At 41.9% G+C, this 24,046-nt stretch overlaps 1 protein-coding gene across 1 annotated transcript in view; it reads left to right on the top strand.

Moving 5' to 3' along the window:
• kif26ba (kinesin family member 26Ba) overlaps positions 1 to 24,046 on the top strand; it is a 111,588-nt gene that overhangs the window by 54,262 nt on the left and 33,280 nt on the right. Inside the window, exons 4-5 of the mRNA XM_034075609.1 lie at positions 3,047 to 3,228; positions 12,260 to 12,467. Of these exons, the coding sequence (XP_033931500.1) occupies positions 3,047 to 3,228; positions 12,260 to 12,467 (390 nt within the window). The remainder of the gene's footprint in view (positions 1 to 3,046; positions 3,229 to 12,259; positions 12,468 to 24,046) is intronic.

Here is a 24,046-nt window from a genome sequence, read left to right as displayed (position 1 = left end):
TATCTTTTCACCCTCCTCACACACGCCTGATATGTGAGGCACAAACTCCATGTTGGCTGCGGGTAGCATGTAGTTGTAAAAAAGATGGAAACATAAAATAAATGTCGGAGTGACAGATGAGTCAGGTGAATGCTGGGGAAATGGCGTTAGTGTTGTAATGAAGATGAATGAGCAAGCTTTTACCTTTTTCTAAGAGCAGAGAGATGTGGGTGGAAAAGATGCTGTAGTGTGGAGAAAGAGGAGGAGTGAGAGTGACAGAGTAAGTGTTGCGGTGATTTTTTTCATCCCTTCTTTCTGGGGAAATCCGATATCACATTTATCAAAGTCCATCATTGGCAATCTCAGCACCAGGTGTAAAAAAAACAAATGCTGTGATTTCGTTGATCTGCATGATTTTCAACACATTTGGCTTTCGTATTATCCTCTCTGTCCTGGTATTATCTATACCCTCGTGCTTCCTGCTGCAATGACCTAATATCCCCAGGGGTATCATTAAAGTTTCAACCAGAGTAATTTAATCTAATTTATGGTAAAATGTAGAGAGAGCATTGCACTCTGTATTTCCTTTGGGAAAATCTGAATGGAACAAGTGTAACGATCTCTAAAGAACAAACAGGAACGACACAAACATAATTCATTTGAAAACATTACCCACAATGCTATTCATGCAGGTATGTGGTCTAAGCAGGAAATATCACGCAGTCGATCCATTTTCTATGTGCAGTAGTTCAGATGCAGAACTAATTTGACAGCTCTCTTACAATAGCTGGTTTTAATGAGATGCATGAAGCATAATTACCCATCACACAGAAAGCACAGCAAAGCTTCTGGAATGTCATAAAAGAATGAGATGGATATGGTTATTAGACCTTTTTAGTGACAATGGTATGCGAAGCTGAGTAATATGTGCAGCCCCTGTGGTCTGAAATGCTGACCACCACAAATTATTCATCCACCTTCACTCCAGTTTTCAGCTTACATTATAATAACCCTCTGCGGGGACATTTCCCCTACACCATGCTAGTATTTTTCCTCTTCCCATTATCAGGATAAATGAGTAACCAGTGGAAAGGTGCAGGTATTCCATGTAGCTCAGTGAACCCTTGTTCCATACCGCAGCGAGTCCTTTAATGATGCAGGGGTAGCAGGCCAATCCCGAGCATTTGAAATGCATGTAGGTGCACAGGGAGAATGGTATATAAACTATAGAGGCATCTAATTTACAACAGGTAATTTATCAAGGCAGTGGGCTGCTGGCTGGCCCCCAGAAGCCCTCAGCAGTAAATATATAGGCACAGTGGGGCTGATTTACACACGCATACACACAGGTGCAGACGCTGTCATTCACACAGAAGGACACGCACAGACATCCTCACAATAGACATGCTCACAGAATTACTCACAGAAGCTTTATTTCCTTTATTGGAGCATGGGGTACAGATTTATTTGCTCTGCTGTGTGGCTGCAGCACATAAAGAACTATAATCAATAATCCATATCTAGTTCAGGAATGTATCGCCTATACATTCCTATAATAGAATGGGAGGGATGAAACCCTCTTTAATGGTCACACATGCAGAGCACAGCACACAGTGACATTTGGCCTCTGCATTTAACCCATCCTAGTACCAGGAGTCTAGTACTAGGAGCAGTGGGCAGCTAGGGGAGCAATGGGAGTGAGGGGGGAAGGGGGGGTGTCCGGTGCCTTGCTCAAGGGCACCACGGCAGGGCAGGAGGTGAACTGGGACCTCTCCAAGTAGCAGTCCACACTCAATATTTTAGGTCTGGTCGGGGACTTGAACCGGGGACCCTACAGCTCCCAGTCCAAGCCCCTACTGACTAAGCCACTGCCGGACGCACACATGTTTATACATGCACATACACGCACACACTCATTTGTTCATAAAGGAGTAACAAAACTCTAATTGTGTTCATATTGACCAGAGGAAGAGATAAAGAGATTTGGGACAAACGTATATGTTTGCTCCAAGGATGTACAGTATATGAATTTAACTGTTTGGTCTTATGTCTTATGTTCCTATGGACACAGATGAATAACGGGGGTCCAGTGGCTAAAGCACATACCATATAATGGCAACATTCAACTTCCCCCAGGGACTTTAAAGTCATATCCTTCTTCCTTTCTCCACATGTTCAGCTTTTATCTTGCTTTCCAATAAAGGAAATGTGCCCCCCAAAGAATGAAGAGAAAAGATAGCTATATAGATGCATCCATACAAAGTTGTTGTGTATATACGGTAAATGTGATGAAACAATAACTCCTCAAGGAGCGGCCAATTTAATTTCTTTACAGTGTTATAAGTTAAAAGTTCTCTCTCTCTCTTCGTCCTCACTGTCCTAAAATCTAATAAAGGACCTGAAGGATGATCCAATAATAAAGGACGAATGTGAATATCTTAAGATGGCAGAGCAATGGGCCAAAGAGAAGGACATTTAAACGGTTAGACGTAATGATAACAACAAATAACATGTGAAATAGAAGTGACGGAGAAAGAGAAGGAGGAGGCGTGAGAGAACTGAGGCAGGAGGATGTGCTTGTTTGTTGTCTTTCTATGTGGACTCAGACAGCCTTCTGCTGCGGGTTCATTGTGATCACTAGGGGGCTTATCTGTCTGTTGTCTGCCACACACACACGCACGCGCACACACACACACACACACACACACACACACACACACACACACACACACACACACACACACACACACACACACACACACACACACACACACACACACACACACACACACACACACACACACACACACACACACACACACACACACACACACACACACACACACACACACACACACATATATATCTTTTCACCCTCCTCACACAAGCCTGATATGTAAGGCACAAACTCCATGTTGGCTGCAGGTAGCATGTAGTTAAGTATGATTAAGCGTTTATGTTGCTTTTTGTCTTTCTTATTTTAAGTGGATAAAATAAACATGGACAAATGTTGAGCCAATGAGACCTCAAGAGTAAATATTTAAAACATCTCTCTGTCTTTCGTCAGATCTCCCAGATGATCTCTGAGGACTCCAGAGAAGGTTTGACCGAGGCTGCCCTGAACCGCTACAACACAAACTCCCCTTCACACACAAACTCTCCTTCACACACAAACTCTCCCTCTCACACGGCGTCTGTAACCGCGGCGGTGCCGACCACCACCTCTGCTGCTGCCTCTTTCTTCGCCAGGTAAGATGCATTAAGAACAGGCACCACCAAATATCAGCCGACTTCCTGCTTCATCTGGTATCTCCACACAGCGTCAGCATGCTGTTTTTTTTATTTGGAAAACGTTCCTATATTTATTTAGATTGAATAATTAAAGGTTTATGTGAATTAGCATCCTACAATTCTCATATTTGTCTTTGACTTAAATATAACCAGATACATTTCACCTTTTGTAGGGTTTAGCAACATTGTAGGAGTAGATAGAAACATCAGTATTACAGAGAATGCTAGGCATGATATCAGTAAAAAACAAAGGGTGTGAGATTCATCTTACCTGCTCATTTGTGTCAGAATAATCTTTGGGTTTAGTTGATCATCGGTTTAAGTCCAAACATGTCCTGGCTGTTATGCCGATGTCTCATATTTTTTCTGAAAGAGCTGAAAAAATAGCCATAAAAAAGAAAAATGCATTGTCAAATATTCTCAGATGAAAATGGTAAATACGCAAAAGTGTACTTACTTGTCTTTGGCTGTTTTTATTCATAAACTATCCAGTCAGCAGTCGTCAATGAGCCATGTAATCAAATCTAGAGAAATGCATAGCGACACAACATAAATAAAACACGGGTAATCTGGGTAAATTATTGATGAATAAACATGGCAAGCTCAAAATGAACGGGTAAATTATTCATGGGTAACACAAGAATATGAGTGTGTCACGGTGTCTGAAATATTGCTGAGCTGTCGTATCTAATGCGATACTTTAAATCACATTTACAATGATACCGATGCTGTTCCTTCTCACTTTCACCAGTCTTTTCTCTTCTCATCCCATCTTACACATGCTGTGCACACACCTGTGTTTTGTTTGTGTGTGTTTTGAAATCTGTAGATAAATGTAATGTGTGTTTGTCTGTGTCTGAGACATGAGTGAGGTGCATCAGTTTGGCCGACATAGTGCCGTCTGTCTTTCTAAGCACCCGTGTCCCGGCATCACTCGTAAACTATATGGAAACGCACACAACACATGCGCACACTCTTTCTTTAGCTTTCATTCTCTGACCCCCTGAACTGTCAGGGAACAAGGCCGTTTTCCTCAAACACACACACACACACACACACACACACACACACACACACACACACACACACACACACACACACACACACACACACACACACACACACACACACACACACACACACACACACACACACACACACACACACACACACACACACACACACACACACACACACACACACACACACACATTTGAATACTTTATTTGGTTCCACAAATTATATTACATAAGACAGGGAATCAAATATATCAGGGCTAAGCAGCACAGAACACTTAAGGGAACACATAGCATCTCCTTCTCCACACGGCTAAGCAGCACAGAACACTTAAGGGAACACATAGCATCTCCTTCTCCACACGGCTAAGCAGCCAATAGCAGCTGAAACAGAGCAATATTTGGCCATTTGTTTGGCTTTTCTCTTTGACATTCCAGCAATTCTCAGACCAATCATGGTGCATTTATATACATGGCCAAGACTTCCGAATACAAGTATGCTGTATCTACACTTGTACCCAAAGCTGGTTATCACATCGAGCAGTGGTTGGTATTTGATATACTTGTCCTGGAAAGCCTGGTCCATGTACAGGTCAAAGGCACAGCCTACTTCTAATATTAGCACCTCCCTGTGGTTGGTGTCAACAAAAACAACATCAGTTGTATTTGGGATGTTGGCAAAGACATCATTTGTAAAACTAAACCATTGTGGTAGCACTCTAGCGGGCTTGTACATTGCTGCGCTAGATGGTAAGATGTTTCGTACCGCATCAGACACAATGTCCACAATACGGTCATGACGGGCTATGGACAGGCGTTTGTATGCATTACATCCATTCGTTATGTGTGCAATGGATTCTAGGTGTTGTTGTGAATCCTGATGGTTTAAACAGAATGGAGTGTGAATGTGAGGGTACCAGGTGGACAGAGTGTACTTAGTGGGTAATACCTGCAGTCTTGCTTTGATGGTAACTGTCAGAACACACACACACACACACACACACACACACACACACACACACACACACACACACACACACACACACACACACACACACACACACACACACACACACACACACACACACACACTGGCTGACATTCCAAACATACAGCCAGCTGTCTTTGGGCAAATTCAGGACCATTAACCTTCTGAGTGAGGGAACAGGGTTTGTTTAATGGTGCAGGCGTCATTGTCTGTGGATATGTTTGGGTGTGAGTGTGTGCGTAGCTTTCAGACTCGCTCTTCCATTTACTGTAAGCATGTATATTAACTTAGACTGCTTTATACACATTCCTCTTAAAATCAAGGGGCATATTGTTTGTTAGTTCAGTTTTCTTCACATACTAACATGCATAATTTGTGTGTGTGTGTGTGTGTGTGTGTGTGTGTGTGTGTGTGTGTGTGTGTGTGTGTGTGTGTGTGTGTGTGTGTGTGTGTGTGTGTGTGTGTGTGTATGTGTGTGTGTGTATAGTAGTAGTATTTCAGTTTAATTGGCAAAAGGCAACAGTGTACACTCTGTCACCTTTTATGTTTGACTCTTGTAATGTGTGTACATGTGTGTATTTGGCTGATGAATGCAGCCATGCAGTGCTGGTGAAATCCCCCTGGCTCTCATGGTCTTTACTCTCAGACGTGGACCGCATACAGACATTCTTATTATACACACACACGCACAAACATACACACACTCACAATATCCTTCTTGCTCACTGTCTGCCCAAAGCAAAATCCCTGTGTCCACTCCATCTCCTCTCACCTGATCCCTTTCCTCCTCCACTTCCTCCACTTTATATCCCTTCTCTCGTGTTCGTGTAATTGCTTTCTGTTTTTACCTCTCTACTTTCCTGCACTCCTCTCCTCCTGCGCTTTTGTATTTTTTGACAATTTCTCCTTCTCTACACTGACCTTTTCTTTACCTCAGCTAATGTGCATGAGAGTAATATCTTTCATTAGTACCAATCTGTCTGGGAATATGTCACACTCACACTGTAGCGTTCCATTTTCGCTGGGCTGCAGTGGCCCCCTGGGGACGCTGGCTAGAGGATAGAGACATGCTGTACATGCTTAGGTGTGTGTGTGTGTGTGTGTGTGTGTGTGTGTGTGCGCGCACACGCTCTCCCTCACTGGGGGAAGGGACTTTCTATCAGTGAAGGAATTTTTTACTGCATGCATGCTCCATGGTTCGGCTCCTGGGGGATTTGGCTGTTGTGTGACTGTGTGTGTGTGTGTGTGTGTGTGTGTGTGTGTGTGTCTGTGTGTGTGTGTGTGTGTGTGTGTGTGTGTGTGTGTGTGTGTGTGTGTGTGTGTGTGTGTGTGTGTGTGTGTGTGTGTGTGTGTGTGTGTGTGTGTGTGTGTGTGTGTGTGTGTTGCTCCACGTAGCAGAGTAAATGAATAGGTCCCCAGTGTATTGGTGAATTGGGAAGGCGTTGTTATTTTTGATGGAAATGGGGGAATGCTGTCTCTTTCTCTGCATCTGTTTACCTCTCGCTTTATCTCTTTTCTTTCCTTTTCCAGAGGTATTCCATCAAATGATAATTGGCCACCAATTAGGCTCCACTCACATTGGTTGTGTTTGATTGATGATTTAAATTTCAAACACCTTGTCACATCAGAGCCCGGTATGAATAAAAAAGCCCTCATCTGGATTTGAAAAAGCTCTTAGAAACAAATCAATAAGCCCTTTAAGATTTGTTTTTTTGGTTTTGCTCATTAAACAGTAATTCTATTTGTTTATTGTGACATTGAAGATTAACATAATTTGTTCTTCTTGTTACTCTTCTCATTATTAGAGAGGCATGAAAGACTAGTTTTACATTTCCTATCCATTCTATATTTCTCAAACTCTCAAAATGTTTTTATCAAATTATGTTTAGGCTCTTTAGAAATTGTTTAACACATCAGACAAAGGGACTCTAGGGTATGATGCTGTACAAACACACACAACCTTACAATAACACACAACAGCATGCAATATGTTTATAAGAGTATACATGGGCATCATCATCATCACTATGTTGAACACCAATACATTCATATTTCAGTGCTTGGACTTGTGTTCAAATATAGCTCAGAGATGGACAATATCACATTTTCAATACACAATTTTATGGGCAAAAAGGATTCACAATAACAATATAATCTATTTATAAATTGATTAAAATAATGCAATCAGTCATATCCATCTTTAACTTTGTTTATTGTGCATTTCGTCTTAAAACCACTAGACTATGTATATAGCACCTTTCAGCACCAGGCAATTCAAGGTGCTTTACAAAAATGAAAGACATTCAGACAAAGGCATTTAAAAACAGTAAAAGATAAAAGAAACATTAAAAGAAAAACAAAAAATGAATGACATTAAGAAAATGGCATTTAAAATCAGTCATTAAAAAGAAAAGCTAATAAAATAAACATTAAAAGATAAAAGTTACAGTGCAGTCTAAGATATGAATAGTTCAATTATTTCGGTTCTTGATTTTTAATTTATTCACAGAACCTCCCTTTGGAAATCCGAACATTCCGTCCCGATTGTTAATTTAGACTGATTGTTTTCACCATGTTATGCTCGCATGACATCCACAATCGGACCCTCTGAGGGTGTACTAGCCCCCTACTCTGCTTTGCGTTCCATAACAAAGTCTTTAAGTGTTACCTGAACACCCCGTGTTTCCAAAACACTATTTTTCACCCGTAGTGAAAGTAGTGTCAGTAAACCCGGTCTTCTGTCCATGCCAGCTTTTTGACCCCGACAACACACACAAACACACACACCCTCGCTGTTGCTCTCTGTCCCTCCCTATATCTCCCTCCACTGATGGCCTGTTAAATAGAATTTAATTAGCCACTGGGCCAGCAACACAGCCCAGAGACACAAGTCATACATCAACTGTGTGTGTTTGTGTGTTGCAAGTGAGTCTTTGTATGTGTGGCAACTGAGAGTGTTTGTAGTTGTGTTGAAGGAGGAGGAAAACAAAGCAGCAGCATGTTAGTAGTCAGCCTATCTGTGTGACCTGTGCTGCTTTTTAACAAGAGACACATGAAGGGACTTAAGGGAAGATGGCGAGGATGGATGGAGGGATCAATACGTGTAAGGACGGCTGAATGGATGGCGGGATGGACGGGTGGATATATGGGCAGAGAAGAAGGCAAAGGATGAAAGGATGGAAATAATGAGAGGGATACAATAGAGAGGAAAGATAAGGGGATGATTGTATTGAGAGGGATTTAAAAAAAGAAAGAGTAGGAGGGAAGTGAAGGATGGTGGAGAGTGGAGGAATGGATGAAGGTAATGGAGAAAAGGAGGGGGAAAATTAGGATGGGGGTGTGAGAGCTGATGGATGTAGAGATGGAGTAGATGGATGACAAACAAGCACTCTTCACTTTAGGGTTGGATTGGAATAGATCCACTTGGCCAAATCCCAGGCCACTTGTCATTAAACGCTACCAATTGTTGTGTGTGTGTGTGTGTGTGTGTGTGTGTGTGTGTGTGTGTGTGTGTGTGTACTAGTCTGTCCACCATGCTTGAATTGTGCCATAGATTAAACCAGTCAAGGAGAGAGTACATAAGAGGGTAATATTACATACACATTAGAATACACATTACTAAATTGTTGTGGTTGATGGATTTGAAAGGTCTCTTCTTAAAACAATCACAAAATAATGTAATACATGTTTTGTTTAGAAAGCTAGTAAAAAGCTCCCGCAGCTGAGTAATGGTGCATGAATCCATTAAAGCCACTTGTTCCATCTGTACATAATAACTATGTAACTCAAGCACATCTTTCTAAAACAAGATTTTTTATGGAGAAAAGGAAAGCCACAGTTATGATTGATACCATAATTATTCTTAGGATGGAATTTTTTTAAATTTGAAATGTAATGCACATGTATGCTGCATGGGAGGTTTGTCAGTCATACAATGAGAAACCCCTTAATTGCTTCTGATCACATTCGCTGCAATACGTATGAGAGCGTGGCTTTCACACCATGAGAAACCAATTAGTGGTCTCATTGTGGGGCTTTGTTTCATACAGTATGCACACACACACACACACACACACACACACACACACACACACACACACACACACACACACACACACACACACACACACACACACACACACATCAGCACAGTCACAAACACACTCCTGCACATACAAATTCACACACAATTCTCCAGGGAGAGCTAGTCAAATGGTGAAACGCTTCGTCGTTCTCCGGGTCACTGGATCCACATCTCTCCCCCCTCTCTTCTATCTCTCTCCCTCTCATTTCTGTAACCTGCTGCAGTTAATTGAAAGCCAATGGTGTGAGAATATGGCTCTTTGACTGAGAGCGTGTCAGGCCGCAAGGTCTCCTCTCTCTCTCTCTGGCTCTCTTATAATCATAGAAATATACGAGAGAATAGATTAAAGCAGAGATCCCTACCAGAGACGTTTTGGAGCTCTTGTATTTCATAGTCTCGTTAACTGCTGCTCTGTGAATCTCAGTTTGTCCGTAAATCTGCTTGTTTTAATTGCAGCTTCATAAATTCAAAAAGGAAAAACACTGACGCATACGCACATGTTTTAACTGATGACAATAAATCACGTACTGTGAATTACCGTCTGCATATTTACTATCCTTGGGTTCTCCCGGGATCCCTCTCACTTAACCTTTCCTCGTCTTTGTGCACAGCCATGTCCAGGGAGTTATTGATGCTTCGAACAAAAACTAAATAAAGTATAATTAACGGTACATCTATATATGATATACTACTCATCCTCTACTAGACCTCTGTGCACTAGCTCGGTTGTGTATTTATTTTGACAAAGATTAACGGTAATTGTAAGGGAAACTTCTGTGCAGCAGCAATGCAGTGGGACTCGGAAAGAGCAGGAGCTTTGATGTCAAACACTGGAGGTTTATTTGGAGCTTCGGCCGGAGACTTCACATCACAAGTCACAGCAGCCACGATCTGACTGCACGGTGGAGTTGCCACGTCAATTCTGAAGAACTCTCCCCCAGACCCGTGTATTTAGCTAGTTCCGAGAGCATCATCAACATGCTGCATAACGAGATAGAATCATAACACCTCTATCAGCTGACGCCAACAGGCAGGAACAGGGGGACAGAACACTGAGAGCACAGCAGCCAAGGTCACGAGGTGCGTGTGCTCAGTCAGGACAGTTTGAACTGATAAACTGGGTCAAAGTTATGGGCCTTGGAAAATATTCCCCAACAGTAATCAATGCTAACTTAATTAATCACATGATAAGCAAACTTCATTTTTGACAAAAACTGATCGTGAGAAAACTGTAGAGCACATTTACAAAATGTACGCAAAGTATCATAGTTTGAAGGGATGTATCAGCGTAGTAGCATTTTTCTTCTTACTTTATTTACATTTTGCTAGATTAGTCCAGTCGTTCTATAGATGAGACAATAATGTGAGATCTAAACCTTTTGTTTTTGTTTACATGTTGGAGAATTGTCTCTTTTGTAACTAAAATGTGACAACTATACAGTGCTGCTTTGCAACAGGTCAATCACTTCAAACATTGGACACCACCTGTTTGATCTAAAACAATGCATTGTATTTAATGAAGGTAAGAAATACAACATCTTTAATAACTCAAAAGTAACTATGAAGGTCAGATAAATGTGGAGTAAAACATGTAATATTTCACTGGCTTGTACTGAAATAGAAGTATGATCGTAAAATTCAAAAATGCCATTAAAGTACAAGTACCAGAAACATGTCTTTAAAGGTGGGGTAGGTCATTTTGGAGAAACCAGCTCGAGTGCGCTAGCATTTGAAAATACACAGCTGGAACAAATCTGTCACTTCCTCACAGAGCCCCTCCTCCAACACACACGAACGCGCACATGACCAATGAGGGCACGAGATAAGTTTGTGCACAGATGGAAGGCTGACAGGCAGGTAGGCCATCCAGTTACTTTAGCCGGGCCGGCTCAGATGATTGGTCGTGCTTTTTACAGTGCCACGGCTTCCACAGATGACTTTTTTAATGTATTTTTTGTCAAAGCACTGAAGATATTCATTGCTATCGGGATGTTAAGAGCATTCCATGGAATATGACAAAAAGTGTATCTCGAGCCGGTTTCTCAAACTCACCTACCCCACGTACAGGACGTAAGTGAATGTACTTGTTCCACCACTGGTGCTTGGTCATACCAATCTCCTCTCTCAACTCATCTCATGTAGGTTGAATCATAGATTCAGTCTGTTAAATGGAGATGTGGTGTTTCTGCTGCAAAACAAAGAAAGGGTTATAAAAGGGAGGAGAACAAGTAAGAGACTAAAGACGCGTTGTGCAGCGAGAGGCAGACAGGAAGAACCTGCGGTGTTGAAGTAAGAAATGAAAGCGCGAGGAGAACGGGAAGAGAAAGAAGTGAGATTGAGAAGTTTGGAAGTTGAAGTTAAAAGAAGTGAGCGAATGAGGAGCATCTGAGTGCAGAACAGATGGAGAGTATATATAAATATAATTTCTGGTGAATCCTTTTGAGCTGAATGCTGCGGGGAATTGAGCGGGAAGAAAGCAAATGAACCACTCCCCTTCCAGATGTTGCTACATGTGTAAACAGCAGCGTATGTGTGTGACTGTGTGTGTGTGTGTGTGTGTGTGTGTGTGTGTGTGTGTGTGTGTGTGTGTGTGTGTGTGTGTGTGTGTGTGTGTGTGTGTGTGTGTGTGTGTGTGTGTGTGTGTGTGTGTGTGTGTGTGTGTGTGTGTGTGTGTGTGGAAGGGTGTGTTCTAGAGCTCCATCTGCAATTACCATATTTGCCATGGTTTTTATTTTGCAGACTTTAAGGACGTCATTCGAGCCACATCTGTGCACCATCCTGTCCTCCTCCTCCTGTTAACAATATATTTTTTACAGTGATAGAGTGTAAAGTTTTAACGATGAATCTAACTGATGGCCTGACTTATCTCCTTTCCTCTTTCTCTCTGCTTCCCTCTCTCAGAGCTGCACAGAAGTTGAACTTAGCGTCCAAGAAGAAGAAGCAGAAGACCACCGCAGTTACAGCCCCAGTGACACCATCAACGCCGTCATGTGACCCCCCTCTGTTCCCCACCAACTTTAGCTCCGCCCTGTTGATGGCCCCCCCGCCGGCTCCACCCTGCCTTCTGCGGGCAGCCAACAAGATCAAAGATACCCCTGGACTGGGAAAGGTGAATACAAAGGACTTAAAGGTCACCTATTGTGCAAAATGCACTTCTTCATGTCTCTTCTACATCAACCTGTGTCCCCTCTTCTTCATGTCTCTTCTACATCAACCTGTGTCCCCTCTTCTTCATGTCTCTTCTACATCAACATGTGTCCCCTCTTCTTCATGTATCTTCTACATCAACCTGTGTCCCCTCTTCTTCATGTCTCTTCTACATCAACCTGTGTCCCCTCTTCTTCATGTCTCTTCTACATCAACCTGTGTCCCCTCTTCTTCATGTCTCTTCTACATCAACCTGTGTCCCCTCTTCTTCATGTCTCTTCTACATCAACCTGTGTCCCCTCTTCTTCATGTCTCTTCTACATCAACCTGTGTCCCCTCTTCTTCATGTCTCTTCTACATCAACCTGTGTCCCCTCTTCTTCATGTCTTCTACATCAACCTGTGTCCCCTCTTCTTCATGTCTCTTCTACATCAACATGTGTCCCCTCTTCTTCATGTCTCTTCTACATCAACATGTGTCCCCTCTTCTTCATGTCTTTTCTACATCAACCTGTGTCCCCTCTTCTTCATGTCTCTTCTACATCAACCTGTGTCCCCTCTTCTTCATGTCTCTTCTACATCAACATGTGTCCCCTCTTCTTCATGTCTCTTCTACATCAACATGTGTCCCCTCTTCTTCATGTCTTTTCTACATCAACCTGTGTCCCCTCTTCTTCATGTCTCTTCTACATCAACCTGTGTCCCCTCTTCTTCATGTCTCTTCTACATCAACCTGTGTCCCCTCTTCTTCATGTCTCTTCTACATCAACATGTGTCCCCTCTTCTTCATGTCTTTTCTACATCAACCTGTGTCCCCTCTTCTTCATGTCTCTTCTACATCAACCTGTGTCCCCTCTTCTTCACGTCTCTTCTACATCAACATGTGTCCCCTCTTCTTCATGTCTCTTCTACATCAACATGTGTCCCCTCTTCTTCATGTCTCTTCTACATCAACCTGTGTCCCCTCTGTGTAAAGAGACTCTGAAAGTTTCAGGATCAAAGATTCTCTCTCTTTTTGATCCATTTCTATAAAAACCTGTCAGAAAATGAGCTGATCAGATTTTGGCCACTTTATGATGTCATAACGATGTTTTGGCTTGTGTAACCATTAGCCAATCACCAACCAAGGTAACCCCCCCCCCCCACACCTTATCACCTGAATCTCCTCCTAGAGCACCATTGTGTTCTTTTTAACCAGATCTCTCTCAGAGGGGCGTGGGGAGGGGCTCCTTATTTTCATCTGAAGTAATAGACAGAGGCTGAAGTCGAATAGCCCATTTAGCTTAGGAACCTTCCTAAAGGAGTGAAATGACCCGGAAGTCCCTCAGTGGCAGCCATGATAAGTGCCGTTCGAATTCTCTAGAATGATGAGAATGAAAGGAAAGGAGGTTTCAAACTTCCTTTATAACCTCCTTTAGCTTAGGAACCACTGGACCTCCCTAACCGACAGGAGAAGCGAAAATGCTGCCCCACAATGCCTTGCAGCCGCAGCATTTGCCGTCACTCAACAGTCGGCCGTTCATGGAAACAACCGATTATGACGGAGAAATGATATCATGAAAGTTACGGTGCTTATTAAGCATTTTAAAACATAGGTGGTAAGTTGCCAAAGTGCTTTGTTTTGAATGTTCATCAGTATTATAATCAAAGAGAGAAATATGAACGTTAGTTTTTTACTGAAATGATCAAATAAAGTCAACATCTCAGTCTTTACTGAGCTGTGTGGGGTTTGTTCAACTTTTAAAAGATGTTTGAATGGTGATATACACAGTGATAGATGTTAAGGACTAACGTTTATAGTAAATACATTTGTATTGATTTTAAGATCTTTAGTTCATACAATCATATGTATTGGGATCATTTGTATTAATGTGGACCGGAGGGAGAGGGTGGCGAGCATAAGTTTCACTTTCCTTTTTTATTTCAATTCCAACTTTGGTCATGAAGAATATGTTTCTCTGTTGTCCACGTTCATAAAGCAAAGCAGCAGCATCAGAGCACGGTGCAGAGTCTCTAGATGAGTTCACAGTAGTCCCTCGTTCTTATTAAACATCCATGTTGTAGTCCGCTGTATAGAAAACTGTGGTTTCCATGGTTTCCCCACAGCAGCAGACGCACATTCATGACATCCGCTGGCGCATCATAAACACGTCGGATAGTGAAAGTGCATTCGGATTTTCTAAAGTACCGCAGTCTCTTCTCCTAAGTCCTTTTGAATTCTCCTATCCACTATCCCTTAACCCCGTGACGTTTCACTCAGAGGTCAAGGAATAGACGATAGGGTTAGAATTTAGGAGCTGATTTTTAAACTATCCGACTGCAGCCAGAGAATCAGCACTTTTGAAACAGGGCTGAAACAGAGGGGATTATGGGTAATGCTGCAATGATCTGTTTGGTGTTTAGAGCCAAACACACAGAGACGTGTTTTGTATATATCTGAGACCTATAATATCTTGATGAAAAACAGTATAATATGGGACCTTTAAAGTCTTCTTTAAATTATTATGTGACAGTTTCTTTTTAATCCATGCAGATAAGCATCGACGACTGTCCAAATACACCTGTGTCCATTGTTCACAAGATAATGTATGTTCTGTGTTTGTTCATCCTGGAGAGTGACATTTAATTAGCTTAATCTCTATCCGTGGAAGTTGGGTTGATTTAGTCCTTATGAGAAGTTGACAGGAAGTTAAATGTTTTGTGACGATCTGTTGCTTTTAGTTTTGGATGGCTCTAGTAGCAGCTTTTAATGTGTGATTGATGCCGTGTCCTTGTGATGAATGTGGTTTTATTGCTTCATTGTAATTAGACTTTTTATCTTATCTTTTTTACCTCTGTAAAGCGTCTTTGAGCACCTGATAAAGCACTTGATAAATCAAATGTATTATTACTATTATATATACATTTTGATTATTATTTTTATTTAGAATAAGTATAAAAAGCTCAGGTTTCAGTTACAGCATTTTGTTGAGATTTGGTTTTTATGCACTGGAATTTGCAAAAATATTGATCTGTAGAACTTTATCATGACCTTGGGCCGGTTTATCTAAATGTATACTGGTGTGTGTGATCGTTTGTGTGTGTCCACCCTGCTGTACCATACAGGAATGCAGCCTAATGGTTACCACGGTAACACATCTCAGGCTGACAAAAGTCATCTGTCACTGTTGCCTATAGTTGATGAAACGTATGTGTGTGTGTGTGTGTGCGGGATGTGGGGGGGTTTCATGCTTCTCAAGTGTGTGCAATATTGATCGTCCATGTAATGAGTTTTTAGTGACCCCTCCTCCACAGTTTGAGTGAGAGGCTCGCTGATTCTGTGTGTGTGTGTGTGTGTGTGTGTGTGTCCTCACTGGCACTGCTAGAAAAAGAATGACTGTGGAGGACAAAATCAAACAGACATCAAACAGCCAAGTGCATTACTGCAGGAGAGGGGTCCCAGCCAGGTACACAGTAGTTTAGTAGTTTTGAGTATGAAACTGTGAGTGTTTGTCTAACTGATGATGTTGGACGGGCAATAGTGAAGACAGACAGAATCAAGGTGAGAGAGAGAGGGGCTTGACATGCAACAAAAGCTTGAAGCACCCCAGGGGAGCTGCTGTTCTGTTGCTGTGCTCTCAATCATCGCTTACCAACCTTTTCATAAAGACGTTTTTCACAATATTTCCGACTATTGTTACAATATTTTAAGCCAGATGTTTAGATATTTCAACAAATTAATACATGGCTAACTTTTTATTTGTATGTTCATTATTTCTTAGCTTAATTTTTAGACTTTTCTGCTACTTACTACTTTTCACAAATTGCAGCTGACTGAATATGGATATTGTTAAATTGTTAAATTGATTATATGTATTTTTCCAATTGAAATGTTAATCTTATTTTAATAGTATCTTATCTACCGGTAGTTACTAGTTACTTTCAAGTTTCTGTAAAAAAATAAATATATAATCAGCAAATTAATTATGATATCAATATATCAAAGATACTTTATTGATACCCAGGAGAAATTCACAAGCTGCAGAACCGTAAATTAACCACAAATGTAAAAGTTGCAATTGACTAACTTTTGAAGTAACTTCCACACAGTCACAATGTCGGGGTTTAAGTTCTGACTCTTTTCTACTTGTTTCCCGTGACTGATGTGACTGTCCCCTGCCTCCCTTTAAATTAGTGTCATCCTCCTCACTCCACCATTAAGAAGAGCTTTGATTTGAAAAAGAAAAAACTAACCCAGGTAAAACATATTTTTACATCACAAATATTAATCAAAAAGCTGTTGGATGCAGAGATAAAGCAAAAAAAAAAGTGTATATGTAACTTGTGCCATATGTAGAAAGGCCTTTACATGAGGAACAGTTTCTATATCTAGTCTAGAAGTCTCTCCATAATATTAGGCTATGGTTTTTCATATTTTATTTGTCTTTTTGTCGTCTGATTCTTTTGTGTTTTTATTTTTGCTTCGCTCCTCCGTTGGGTCTCTATCTCTTTTTCTCTCCATATGGAGGTGACAGATGTCCCCTCAGTTGTCAGGGAGACAGATTCACACACACACACACACACACACACACACACACACACACACACACACACACACACACACACACACACACACACACACACACACACACACACACACACACACACACACACACACACACACACACCACACACACACACACACACACACACACACACACACTCACTCACACAGCAGCCAAAATATACTGACATTATTATACAGAGAAATCCCTTACAAGTATACTATATAAACCACACACACACACACCCACCCACACACACACACACACACACACACACACACACACACACACACACACACACACACACACACACACACACACACACACACACACACACACACACACACACACACACACACACACACACACACACACACACACACACACACGCGTCTTCCCACAGTCTGTCTGTCTCTCAGTCTGGCTTCTGTGTCATCCCACTATGACTTCGTGTGATCTTGGGATGGCAGTGATTCGCTCGTCTGGCCCACGGTGCTGTGTACAAATGCCTGCTGCTACCTCTGTTTAATTACAACTGTCAGACATCCCTCTTTGCACAGTCATGTGGAAATCTCACAGTTAGAATTGTAGTATGATCTTTGATATGATGGATCTCTGACTAAGGTGTGCAGTCGTTCTAGACACTACTGCCTCTGTCTTTCTGTGGCCCTGCCTGCAGCCTGCCCATCAGACATTAACTGTGAAATGGAGAAGAAAAACAATGTCTGAAAAAAAGTTAGAATGTCTTCAGGTCATTGTTAAAGAAGGAGCTTCATCTTTTAAGGATGAAAGGATGCATACTTATCTGTTCATTAAATATGAAGCTACAGTACAGCAAAAAAGACTGTTAGGATATTTTTACGTAGAGAAAAGGAAGGAAACGGTAAGTCTGGCTCATGACCAAGAACTAGCCTGGCACTCAACCCCCTGCAAACAACAATTTGTTTTTACACTTCAGTTTTTGTACAGATTAAGCAAACAAGATTTAACTTTTAAACTGTGTGGATATTGGGATTGTGCTATCTTTGGACAGAGCAAGGCGTTTCAATCTTTATGCAAATATAAGCTAAATTAACAATCTTTAAACTTTTCAATTTTGATTGCTATTTTATTTATTTCCCTGTTTGACCAGTGTTGGTGTGGTTTGATAAGAAACAGGCGATAAAAGAAGGACGGCACATGGTACCGAGGCAGGAACATATTCTGGTATTTGGAACATTACAAGCCTGTTCTTCAAAATCAATTGAAGCATGCCCACACACACACACACACACACACACACACACACACACACACACACACACACACACACACACAACACACACACACACACACACACACACACCACACACACACACACACACACACACACACACACACACACACACACACACACCACACACACACACACACACACACACACACACACACACACACACACACAGGAAGGAAAATGGTTTCGGTGACATTTCTCCAGTACAAATGTCACCTGCAGTGGGGGTCGGCATTTGCACACAGTCATACACACTCACACACACATACACTCATGCACACAGGCTTGCATGCTCACACATTTATATAGGATTATAGTGTACAATGAAGGATGTCAAGGAAGCTGCAAAGCCCCTGGTAGAAGTGAGTAGGAGACATCCCTCTGAATATGGGCATGTCCGCGGGTGTGATGGGGGGTTAGTGTTCTCCCCCATGTTAATATGGCAGAAAACAGATTGAGACATCACATTTCAAGCCAGGGGAAATCAACCTGCACAGGTCAGATGCTGTGTGTGTATGTTAGAGAGAGAGAAAGAGAGAGAGAGGGGGAGAGGGATGTCGAATCAAATCGGTTCCCTCAGTGGACCTCTTTGACTGGCGTCTGTATCTCAAACTACCCTCTGTTATTTCTATACGCCGTGTTTCTCTACATGTGTTGTTGGTAAGCTCCGTTTCACTTTAATCAAATCAGCCAGCTGGGAGCCCTCCATTCAGACCCCTGACTGCTGGGGAGATTCCTATCAGTCGAGGAAATTAGGCTGTATACGGTATTATCACTTAGAAAACCAGTGGCAGAGTTGCACATAAATATAGCAGAAACTGCCAAGGACACATTTTTAAAGCTGCCTGATGATTAATAAACGTAAAACAAAATACTAAGGATGTCAAGTAATTCCATTAAATTGATCTACATTGGTAATTAAATACTCATCTTGTGTCGTTTAGCAGCAGTTGATATATGGACTAATGCTTGTATGGCTGCTAAATGATGGAGGTATAATTCTTCCTCCATGCTCACACTGCAGGCACAGAAACTTGACACTTTATGGCTCGAATGATATCAGTCAGTCGGTACTGTAGGTCCACCACTGTGGTCCAGCCTGAATCAGAACATCCAATATAATACCTCAACAACTATTGGATGAATTATCATTTGGTGCTGCCATGTACGTTCCCCATTGGATTGGATAAATTGTAGCAACGTTGGTGATCGTTTTTTCATCTGGCATCATCAAATGTGTCTCATGCTTTATGACTAAATACCTCCAAACGGTGATTGTAGGCAATGCATTGTTATTCCCTAAAAGAGGCAAGGCTGTCGATTTCTCAGTCCGCTTGATTGAAATATTGGAGTATTTGAAGCATTGCATTTTAAAAAGGGTGTTATTTTGTAAAACCTTCTTAAATTGCAGGCTTTTTTCTGTATTTTGTGTTTGGTGCTAATAATTAAATATAACCATGCATTTGAAACTATAATGGTAAACATAGTAAGTATAACTACACATTAGTTGTTTTTATCAACATAGTAACGCGCTAAAAGAATGGTGATCATAATAAACATTACACCTGCTGAACATCTGCATGTGAACCGTTGTGCTGGTGGGCATGTCAGCACGCGGCAGTCAGCAGTTAGTTCAAAGCTCTGCCTCAGAGCCGCGAGCATGCCTGTCTTGAACCAGGCTGGATCACAAACACATAAGCCATGTCAACATTACACCGGTTTATTACATATTCTTCTTTAAGTAGCCTGCTGCACTTCATCCACAGTTTGGCATCACAAGTGATCTAGATACAGGATGAGAAATATTATAAAAAATGCTCTGTAGTTAATACGAGGAGCTCTCTCTTCTCTTGTTTCTCCTTCCCGCTGATACCTTTCTTCATGTCATCTTTCTGATCTATGGATACATCTCTTTCCTTGCCAGCCCTTTATCCCCACCCTCTCTGCTTTTTTCCATATCTGAATGACAATAAAGGACTGTAGGAGCTTTCTTTCCATCTCTCTCATCTCTGCAGCCAATTTCTCAATTACTTGACCTTGGGGGAAAATGATACCGTGACAGCTAATCCATTTTTAATAGCAGCTACGATCCCTCTCAGGCCACAAGCTGTGTCATGTGTCATGAGTGAACATCTGAGAGGGCATTTTCCACGGACATTTGTTTGTCTCCATGCCTTTCTGGGCGTCTGTGTGTCTTGTATCTAAAAGAGTGAGTGAGGCCGTTAAGGGAATCCAGTCGTCACTTTGTTCCACCATGTAGCTGAAATATTAATGCTGTCACTGTTGGCAGGGCTGGAGCATGACACACGCACACACACACACGCACGCACGCACGCACGCACAGCAGTCTTTCCTGGTGTATTTCTTTCTGTGTTTGTGAGGCCGTTTGTTTGACTCTAAACTTAGTCGCCCAAAGTGTACACATTTTACATTTTCTGAGATGAATTAGTGATTCAAAGGTTCAAAGATGAATAGAGTTGACTGGAAGCTGGCGATAGACACTTGATTCACATTCAGTAAAACCTTTCTTTAATCAAAAACACACATTTGACTCTAGACTGATTAATTTATGACTAAATGCATCTGCCTCCCAACATATTAAATGAGTGGATGGACATAATGGAACATTTAATTAAAGAAACAAACAAGAAAAGAAAATACTTTACACCGGCTTAATCTTAACTTTGGCATTTTCTTACTGTCCACAAATCCCATAAAGAAACTAAAACCAACATTGTGTCCCCCTCTCTAAATACTTTTTTACTTTGATACACTGTCTGCGGCTCTTCGGTTTCCCATTTGTCATTGTACAGCTAGGCACAGTAGTTTTTAACAAATGTTTCTTAAACAGGAATAAATACTGGGGACTATTTTTAGCTCCTGGATTACCACACATTTGGTGCGAATATGTATGTATTTATCAAGAGGCATGCATTTAGGATTTCACTGCCCATGTTCTTTGTAACAAAATAATACCTCACCGTCCGACAGTGGAAGTTGTTTTTAATCCTGTTTGGATGACAATGGAGGACTATGCAAGAGGGAAATAAGCTCTTTTAGGTTTTGGCCTTTTTATGCAATCAACAATAGCGTAGAAATCCTCTTTGATAAACACTGAGTGAGGCCTTTGAGATCAAATATGCAATTTATATTTTAGAGAATATTGTATTCTGTTAGTGTGTAAATACTTTGCTTCAACAGTACAGCAATAACTTACAAGGGAGGTTATTTAACCATTTATTTTATAGAAGAGGTTTGTTTTTTAGGTAATAGCAGCTTATCTTTGGACTATACTACCCAAATACAGCTGTAAGATCTCTGCAGTGTTTCTCACTGACAGCACTGAGAGCTGAGCTGTAATGAATACATTAGTTAAAATTAGAATTGATCCAATGCATATACTTGCTATTCCCAAATGGTATGTGTATCTATCTCTATGTATAGGTGCTTTGCAGGAGTGTGTGTTTCTGCAGTCTTTGGGAACCAATTAGAGTTCAGTCTCTTATTGATTCCCAGCCAATAGTAATGAAGCAATGCTGTGAGGGACTATCGAACAATCTTCTCTCAGCTCGGGCTTGTTTGTCGCTGTTTAGCTGAATTCCTTTACTTGAATTGGCTCAAAGACTTCATTGTGTCTGAGCGTGGGGAATACAACGGAGGAACAAGAAGCTTTCTATAAAAGAGAGCGTATTACAGGTCAGGCCAGTTTCTCAGGGAAAATACATGACTCCTTGCCTCAACATCTGTCAAAGCATGTGCCCTTTCGCATGGAAACGAACCCTCAAGCTGTCCCAGCGAACCTCTGTCTGACACCGTGAGGTTGTAGTTTAAAACAGACACCTTTTCATGTTGAACATAGTATTCATTCACGCTTGAACACACGTTACAGCAGAACACTTTTCTCCAAAGCAACTGGAGGACTTATTTTCTTTTGAAAAAGTCAAAGAAACCCTCACTCCTTTCGAGTTTTTTTCTCCTGGATATTCGTTTTTAAAGATCACAACCTTGCATGAGTATTCACCGCAGCATGAAGTGTACGAGAGCAATGGGGAAAGTGAAGAAGGAATAACAGGAAGACGCTGTGATTTGTCATTAATGTTGACGGAAAGGGAGACAGGGAGGACAAAGATGAGTTACAGGTCTCATGTCCTGCTTTTCTGGTTATTACCCGTCCCCTTGTGTGTTATGTAGCTTGTCTGCATGTAAACGGTCTGCAGAGTCACACACCCTCAAAGTGCAGCCTGTAGCGAGTAAAACTCTAACACAGAAAAGACCTGCCTGTGCTGCCCCAGAACGCCTCGTTGGAGATTTCTCTTTTTCCATTGTTTACTTCTTGGGTACAGTGACGTATTTCGGGTATAGTGACGTTACGTTACGTCCGCGGAGCCGTTACGTTTGGACCAATCAGCGGACTTCCTCACACACACTCACTGCTGCGAGGAGCGGGACACTGTGAGCTGGCTCACTGGTGTGCGAGACAGCGAGACACCGCGGAACTCAGCCTGGGCACACACACAAACTCCCAGCCAGGCTGCGGGTGTGTGTGTGTGTGTTTGGGGCTGGGTTTCGCTGTGTCTCGCTGTCTCGCAGACGGCCACTGGGCTCACAGGGAGGGGGGGGGGGGTGCAGGAGCTCCAACAAGCCGTTTAGGACAGAGAGTGAATACACATACTATACAGAGATGCTGTATGAGAAACCAATGTGAGTTTGGAACATTGCACAGTATAAATCTGTTCTAGTAGACCTCAACAATGGAATTATGATCAGTAGAAATGGCCGTGACATGGGACCTTTAAAGAGAAGATGGAGAGAGCAGAGGGAATAGAGTCAATGGACACTTTGTATAAGGTGTTGTTGGAGTGGAAGGCAGAGAGAGAGCAATAAAAGGTGTTTTGAGAATATGTGTTCATATCTTGAAGATATTAGGGACATATTTCTCTCTTAATATTTTCCTTCATCTCTCTTTTCTGAAACCAACATCGCTTCTTCGTTTTTATTAAAAGGGCAAAGAGTGCAGTAGCCTTGTGTCCTTCCTGCATGTGTGTGTCCGCACGTCATAGTGGCTGCAGCACACATGTATTGATGGATCCACCAGTGAAACCAGGCCAAGGACCCTCTGAGAAAACCATGGGTGTGACACACATGCAGTCACACACTGGCACAGCTGAGCTGCACTCAGGTTTAAACTTCAAGTGTGAGCGTCATAATCAAAAGTTGAAATTGTTGCTCTTGGAGATTAAAAGCTAATTTCATAGCCAATTCAAGTAACACCAACGTTTAAAGGTGACAGAGTTGTGCCGGAGCATCAGTTACTACTACTAGTCCTTCCTAGAGATGTGATTGTTTAAAATTACGCCTTAAATGTATCTTGCTATACGCCCGTAATACTTTGCGAAGCAGATATGGAAGCACAGTTTGGCCCCATTTATACCTCAAACACACACACCACACAAACACACACATGCTTGAACCCTCTTACCTTTCACACTCTTAGACACAAGGAGGAAATGGGCTCTCAGGGGGGGGGGGGGGACTTTATGAGTTACGCCTTGTAAAGCGTGCAATGTTAAAATCCTTCCCCCCAGGCTCTCACTGATGTGAAGTGCTCTTTTATTGGGGTCAGTAGAGGGCATAGTGTGTGTGTGTGTGTGTGTGTGTGTGTGTGTGTGTGTGTGTGTGTGTGTGTTGTGTGTGTGTGTGTGTGGTGTGTGTGTGTGTGTGTGTG

The sequence above is a fragment of the Pseudochaenichthys georgianus genome, chromosome 3, assembly GCF_902827115.2.
Source record: "Pseudochaenichthys georgianus chromosome 3, fPseGeo1.2, whole genome shotgun sequence".
Taxonomy (NCBI): domain Eukaryota; kingdom Metazoa; phylum Chordata; class Actinopteri; order Perciformes; family Channichthyidae; genus Pseudochaenichthys; species Pseudochaenichthys georgianus.
The sequence above is the reverse complement of the archived record's forward strand: the minus strand, read 5'-3'. Positions and strand labels throughout refer to the sequence as shown.